We start from the raw sequence: 7,889 nt of genomic DNA, 5'->3' as shown, positions 1-7,889 counted from the left end.
AGGAGATGATAGGATAAATGCAACTATTACATGCATGAGCCCCATGACCACACAAATAATACCAGAAAGAAGAGGGGAGCACTGGTGGACCCAAGAGACCATGGAGGAAGTGTTCCCTCAATTTCTAAACTCTGGTTGCCCAGATTTTATTTATCAACTACATTGAAAAGTCTACAGAGATTTTTTTTTCAAACTGTATTAAATTAGCAAGATTTTAAAATGCTGACAAGCATGTATTTATAAGACTTTTTGTAGATGCAAGGATTGGGGAGCTATAATATTCCTTCCGTCCAATTTCCATTGGCTACATGTCAAAGGCGGGTATTTAACAAGACACTTTATCTTCACATTTGCAATTCATTGCTTAATCAAAAAAGCTCACTGTCATTGAGTCAATCCCAACTCACAGTGACCCTCCAGGACAGGGTAGAACTGTTTCTGCCTGTTTCCAAGACTGTAACTCTTTACCGGAGTAGCAGCCTCATCTTTCTGCCATAGATAGGCTAAAGGATTCAAACTGCTTGGGGTGAGCAGCCCAAGACATAATCCTCTTAAGCAGATACAAATTTTCTAAAAGCTTAAAGCAGAGGTTCTCGACCTGTGGGTCACGACCCCCTTGAGGGGTCAAATGCCCCCTTCACAGGGGTCATCTAATTCATAACAGTAGCAAAATTACAGTTATCAAGTATCAAAGAAAATAATTTTATGGCTAGGGGGTCAAAGGGTCGCGGCTCTAGGAAGGCTGAGAACCAGTGGGTTAGATGTTCTGAATCATTGAGAAACATGTACCAAGAAACGAAGGTTTTTATCAGCCAAGTTACAAGGTCTTGACAGAGGCAATCCTCCCCTCCCCATTACGGAAAACCACTAAATAAATAAAGGTCGCAACTTCCCAGCAACTTGCTAATCATTGTAATTGTTTAAACATGTCCCATCGAAGTAGGGGGATCGTCTTTTGCTGTTTGTTGCTATATCAAGTAGGTCTGTTTGCTCTGTGACATTTTGCTCTTCAGGATGTGACCACGATGTGAAGTCATCCCCTGATGTCATTACTAGCACAGATTAATTTCACTCCCCTGACCCTCTCTCTACAATATGCATTAACACCTATTAATCTTTGGCCTTTCTAAAAACGTATCCATACAAGACAAATATTTTAACCCAACTGTCTTCTTTGGGGGATTACGTGATTATAGATTATTTTTGGCTCATAAATGTTTATGTTTCACATAAATTATATCAACACGCTATAAATATCCTGATTAAAAAGAATATTCATTCACACAAGCGATTCATGTTATATCTAGCCTCTATCAAATGTGCAAGATGGTTTTCTTACGATGCCTGAACTAGCCTGGTGGTGCTGTAAGATAATACTTGGACTGCAAAACAAAAGGTTGGCAGTTCAAACCCACCAACTGTTCTGCAGAGGAAAGATGAGGCAGTTTTTGGGGCACTATGGGCAGTAATTGACTTGGTAGCAGTGGGTTTGACTGTTCGGCTTTGGGGTATGATCCCCATGTGAATCTCTGAGTGACGTCAAGTGTCTCGTGTGTTTGACTGCTAACTGAAAGTCTGAGTAAACCCAGAAGAAGTCTGTTAATCTACCTCTAAAAATCAGCCATCGAAACTTTTGTAGATAGCCATCTTCACCAGGAGTCAGAATTGATTGGACGGATATTGGTTTTTGTGATGTGCAGCCTGAAAACCTTTTCCAGACCCTAAGGGTCTAGTTTGAACACGTTGGCAGGAGGCTCCAGACCCTGGAGAAGAACCTCATCTTAATAAAGTAGGTACAAAAAGACCCTCCGTAAGATGCGTGGATACAGTGGTTGCAACAATGGGCTCAAGCATTGGAACAATTGTGAAGAGGTTCTGCTCGGGGCAGGGTTTCACTCTGTTGTGCATAGGGCTGCGATAGTTCTCAATCAACTTAATGGCATCTAACAGCAAGTGTCCAACACTGCTGCCATGTTTCCCAACCATGTCATCACGCGCTTTTAAAAAATCCCATCACGTTGCCCTGTGTTTTGTTTTTCCCAGTGCTGGATTTACACATACCCACAAACACACACAAGAACTTGGCTGACTGAATTCCATTGCTCAAGTCCCAAGGTGAAACATCAGCGAAGACAGTGATGGCAGTGTGGATTCTCCAAGGGAGCCGTCACAGTCTGTCAATAGATGGAGAGTGGTCCGGCAGACAGAGCTCCGGGGACCATCTCTACAGACGATTGTACGCTCGCTCCTCAGAAGACCCGTCCCCTAGACACAGAGTCCAGAAGAGCTTCTTTCTGGTCGCTCACCTCCCCACTTCCCCGTGTTCTGCACACTCACATACACACAGCCCCTTCGGTCTTCGGTCCAGATGACCTTGCATGGGTGGCTAAACTTTGCTGCTCCCTCAGCTCAAGTTTCGTTTCAAGCTCGTTGTGCAGCAGGGGCGTAGGGCACAGAGGATGGGAAACGGCACAACTAGACGGTTTGCAGCTGCTTCCAGCTGCTACAGAGTGCCTATTTCTCCTTAGAGGCACCAGAAGTTCCAATACACAGATCCCTCTACATCGGATGAAAACCACAAGGCACTGATAACTGGAGGTCAAAACCTTCAAATGTTGATAAAGTCAGGGAGAACGAAGTCTAAAACTCCAAGGTGAGCAATTTGCCTGTATGCAACAACGTAAAATATATTTAGCACTGCCTTATTTTCTGCTGGAATTTCCCAGGCTTATTAAAGAAAATGAATTAAAATATGGGAACTATACATAAGCGATTGAATAATGATCATGTAGCAAAATAGCAGAGTGAAGTATTACAGTAACCAGGTATGTATCCCTCTCTCTCTCTTGCAACACACACACGTATAAAAACTCAGTGCTGTCTAGTCAAGTTCATAGACTCATAGCAACCCTACAGGACAGAGGAGAACTGCCCTTGTGGGTTTAGAGACTATAACCCTTCAAGGAATATAGAGCTTCACCTTTCTCCCTTGAAGTGACTGCTGGTTTTGAGCCATTGACTCTGAGGTTAGCAGTACAATACGTAGCCCTCTCACCACCAGGGCTATTTAAATATTTTATGAATAAGGGTCTTTGGGGTAAGTCAAACACTTACACACAATCACACACATATTTGTTTACCAAAAAAGAAAAGAAAACAAAAAATCATAAATTCACTGTCATCAAATCAATTCCAACTCATAGCGAACCTATAGGCAACTAGGATATCGCAAATCAATCTGAATACAGTAATTGTATTTTTCAATGCTTTAATATAACAAATTCATTTTCTCTACTTTTACTACAAGTTTGTTCAAATGGCAAACCTCCTGCCATCAGAGTTGATTTCAACCCAGAGCAACCCTATTCTGGGTTTCTGAGCCTGCGGATTTACAGAAGATGCTGGTGGGTTTGAACCACCGACCTTGTGGCTAGCAGTCCAACACCTAGCCAACAGCATCGTTATAGCAAAATAGCCAATGACTCTATTCTGAAGACACAATTAATAAAGCATTTCGTTTACTTTTTTCTTCGTAAGGGGAATTTCCTGAAGGCTCCTGACAGTTTGGCATTTCTTCCTCCCAAACTCATTCTTCATACGAATTCCTTCGACCTTCCTCAGCTGGAGAAGGCTTCTATGTTGGGGCAGTAGGGGGCACTGTTACAATAAACTATCATAAAAAATGAGAGCTTCCAAAGGACAAACAAATAGATAAGCTTAGGTATTTCAAGATTCTCTCATGTCAGTGAGCATCTAAAAATAACATATGGGTTTTTATATTCCATAATTTGCTTCGGTGTACAAATAACAGAATCTGTGTGTGTATGACCAAAAATAGAAACCCTGTATTGCAAATTTTAACTTATTGTGGAAAGTCTAAGTAATCATTCGTGACTTTCTATGAGGCAGATTCCACCCCTAGCCCCTGAGTGAAGACTTCAGTATTTCTTACCCAACACCAAACTCTAAGTTTAAAGCTAAGAAGAAAGAGAACTATGGGGGGAATTTTGTTTAAAAATCACACAATCTGTATGGATTGGGATAACAGTTGTATGAGCCCCTAATAAAATGTTAAAAAAAAAAATCACACAATCCAGGTTCCATAGATAGATTTTCTTTTAAATCAGAGTTTATTGTTGAGTGAAATGTATGCCTTCATTTTTTTAATGCCAATGATTAAACAAAGACATTGCTCCAACTCTTAGAAAATTAAATGCCCCAAACCATGTAGTCTGCTGGGCAGTTATTTTTGTAACACCATACATTGCTTTACAGGACCCTTCTGCTGGAGTAAATAATCCAATGGAGATTTACTTTAGCGCCTGCATCCAGTTTCCAAAGGAAACAGTGACCTAAAGGTTTATGACTCTCTTTCCCTCCCTTTGCCCCCTTCTTGCTGTGGGTTAAGACTGTGTCCCTGCTTTATGTGGAGCCCTCCTGCTCTTCCCTGAGCCCAGAACGGTTCCTGGAAAGCAGACCCAGGGCAGTTTGATATACTGGGCTCTCAAAATCAAACACCCATTTCTGGAATGAAAGGAAACAATCGTACTTTGTGGGAATCAAAGTGTATCTGGCAAAATGAAAATAGAGAGTTTTCGTCCTAAGCATTTCACCATATTTAACAGCATATCAGAGTCAACCTTGGTCTCAGATGTTTCGGCAGTCAGCTTGAGATGTGTTCACTTACAGCACGGTAGGAGACCAATTCAATGCAAACTTCTACAGATAAGGGTTTAGAGGTCTTTAATCACTTCTTTCTTGTGTCCTTGATGGAAAAACAGAGCTGCCTTTGTGTGAAAAAGAAGGACCTGTTGTTCCCAAATCCAACAGGTCATTTTTATAAGAACTTCCCAGAGGATACAACATAAATGACAGAAACACCAGAGGATTTTTTAAGTGGCTGATGATTTTCAATGATATATAGACTATATTGAGGGGTGGCTGTTTGTTTTTCTTTCCAACAAATGGAAAGTTACTTTTAAAGCCTGTGTTCTCCTGAGCTGGGTTGCTGGGACTTCTGCTTCTGAAATCTGAGTGTGTGCCTGATTCCTCAAATAAGTAAGTAAATGGTGTCCAATCCCACCCACTGCTGTTTGGGGTGTGTATGTGAATTTACAGGGCTTTTAAAATAGATCTAAAGTGTATTACAACTTTTGTAATATTGCTTCAGTTCAAATAATAAAAAGAATAGTAAGTACGAACGAACAAGCTAACACTTATCAAATGAAAAATTCTGGAATATAATTTTCCTTGTCCTCTAGAGGCAAAAAAGCCAACATTTTAAGTAAAACAAATTTCAGGCAACACTAGGATTTACTGGAGTTTGGCTTCTTTTATTCTTAAGGGTGGTCTAGATTTGAGAAGACAAATAGATTGAGATTAAAGTCATAAACTTGTTTCCTTAACTTTATTAACAGTGGTTCCTCCCCTCCATAATCTAGCCCAAGGTCCTTTTTCCCCCCTCACTCTTTCCCCTGCGCCCTCCCCTTGCAAGTATACCAACTCATTTGTAAATAGAACTCTTTAAAGTTCTTTAGAAAAGTTTCTGCCAGGCCAATGGCAAGAGTTCATTTTCTCCATAACTATTGAAAGCACTTTTCAAACTCATCCCTCGGCCCATATAAAAGTGATTACCAAGGCAGGGTTCTTTAAAACAGAGGTTTAGTTACTGGCTCTTGCTGAATGTCTCATATATTTCCCAACGACCCAAGCTCTGGTTTGACACTTTTACTAAGTCTCTATATTACTTACCACCTAAGACAACTGCCTGGCAACAGGTCAAGGTAAATAAATAGTTGGTGTGAAAGACTATTAACCACAGGGAATTGCCCAAAAGATACAGAAGAAATGAACATGGAGTTTCCTTAGAAAAGGGATCAACCACGTGTACACACACACACACACACACACACGCACGCACGCACGCACGCACACACGACATGATGAACGGGTTTCTAACTTAGATGGAACTTTTTTCCTTAACCAACGGACTTGTATCTGTTTACGGAAATGGGAGCGAGAGAAGAAGAAAGAGAGAAGACTGGCTATTCTGGAGAATGGGGAAATACAAACCTTAAAGCCAAACGTTCCCTCACGCCCCTCTTCCACCACGTTCATTTCCCGGGAAGAAGATATACTAGTGGATGCCTCAAGCTTAGAACCAGCACCAACTAGCTATTATCTTTGCCTTCCTCTTGAGGTGGGAATGAAGGTGAAGTAGGAGTCATGAAGGCCCTCCCAAGACCCCCCAATCCCTGCCGCGCGTTTGGCTCCCCCCACCCCCCTAGTCCTGCGTCTGCTCACCGGTACCAGGCGAGGCCCTTGTGGTAGCTGCGGTCGAAGAAGTGGGGCTCGGCGCCCACGGCGCGCACGTCGGGGTGCACGCGCAGGAACTCCAGCAGCGCCCTCGTGCCTCCCTTCTTCACGCCGATGATGATGGCCTGGGGCAGCTGCTTATCGCCTTCGTCCAGCAGCAGTGCCAGGGTCCCCGGCGGGCTCTCGGCCACACTGCTCCCAGCCCCAGAGCCGCCAGGACCCCCGGGCAGACCGGGGGACTCCTCTTCCCAAGCGGCCTCCTCGCCATCCGCCTCGCTGGGCGGCGCAGGCGGCCTGCGCCACCGCCAGGGCTGCAGCCGCAGGAGGCGCTTTCTCCGCGCCCCCGCGGGCCACCGCGCCAGTTCGCTTGGGCGGCCGGCCAGGGCGCCGCGCCCCGGGGCCGCTGCCCCCTCGCTGCCCACGACGGGGCTGGACAGGGGCTGGCAGCGCTCGGCCAGGCAGTAGGCGATGTAAAGGGACGTGAGCAGGGAGCAGAGCATCAGCAAAAACTTCCGGAAGATGCTTCGGGACAGCGGCTCGGCCGAGGTGGGCTGGGCGCCGGCGGGGCCCGGCGGGGCCATCCTAGCCCGAGGCGTCGTCTGGCCGCGCGCGGGCCATGCTAGGCCGAGACTCCGCCAGGTGCCACGACCTGCCCCGGGCGGGCCTGAGCGCTGGATGGGGGCCACATCGCCAAAGCGCCCTGGTGGCCTTGCGGGCTGTCAGGGAGGCGGCGTCCGGGGCTCCTCGTGGGGCAGCGGGGGAGGGAATGAAACCCGGGAGCCCCCGCGTAGGACTCCGGCCTCCGATCGCGGGGCGGGAGAGGACGCGGGACCGTGCTTAGGAAACCATGGTCTCGGAGGCGCCCAAGTTTTCAGTGCCCCCGGGCAGCGCCTGGCGCCTCTGTCCCCCGAGCGCAGCCAGGATGGGGTCTTAGCGCTGGAGATGGCGTGCGTCTCCGCCCGGCCCGAGTGGCCTCACAGCGCTGATCTCCGCTCAAAGGTCCTGCCGCACTGGCTCGGTCCCCGCGAGGGGTGGCGCCGCTCCGGGGTCTTTGAGCTGCGTGCGCTCCTGGAAGCAGCGAGCGACTGCGCTCCAGCCCCGCTGTCTCTAGTTCCCCCTACCCGCCACCCCCGGCCGGCCGGAGCGCACCCTGTGGGACGGGCTCCGGTCCTTCTTGACGCGGCTGCCAGGTGGCCTGAGCCCCGCTGCCTTCGAGGGGGACCGCAGGCCCGCGCCGGGCCAGCCACCCCTCTCCATCCGCTCCTGGCCGCTCCAGGGAGCTCTCAGACCCCACCTGTGAGCGGCGCAGCGGAGCCGGGTGCCCGGGAAGCTGTCAGAGGCAGCGGCCACTGGGTGGCTGGCACTCTGCGCCGCCTCCCGGCCCCCGCCGCCCCCGTCACCCAGGGGGCGCGGAGGACAGCAAACTTGGAGTGACGTCAGTGGCCCAGGCGCGAGCAGCCCCAGAGGCTGGCGGGGGGGTGCAGACCGAGGCGCAGGGGCCGCGCCAGCCGGCGGGCGGGATGGATTGGGGACGCGGGTGCGGTCCCGCAGCTGCAGCCCAATAGCACGGGAGA

General features: G+C 48.0%; 1 protein-coding gene across 1 annotated transcript in view; it reads right to left on the bottom strand.

The window, feature by feature from the left end:
• Positions 1–6,896, bottom strand: part of HS3ST3A1 (heparan sulfate-glucosamine 3-sulfotransferase 3A1) — a 113,133-nt gene extending 106,237 nt beyond the window's left edge. Inside the window, exon 1 of the mRNA XM_004716308.2 lies at positions 6,304–6,896. Within this exon, the coding sequence (XP_004716365.1) occupies positions 6,304–6,896 (593 nt within the window). The remainder of the gene's footprint in view (positions 1–6,303) is intronic.
• Positions 6,897–7,889: the final 993 nt, after the last annotated feature.

The sequence above is a fragment of the Echinops telfairi genome, unplaced genomic scaffold, assembly GCF_000313985.2.
Source record: "Echinops telfairi isolate 266 unplaced genomic scaffold, ASM31398v2 ScPeMD7_2010;HRSCAF=2546, whole genome shotgun sequence".
Classification (NCBI taxonomy): Eukaryota; Metazoa; Chordata; class Mammalia; order Afrosoricida; family Tenrecidae; genus Echinops; species Echinops telfairi.
This window is presented reverse-complemented; position numbering and strand designations above follow the sequence as displayed.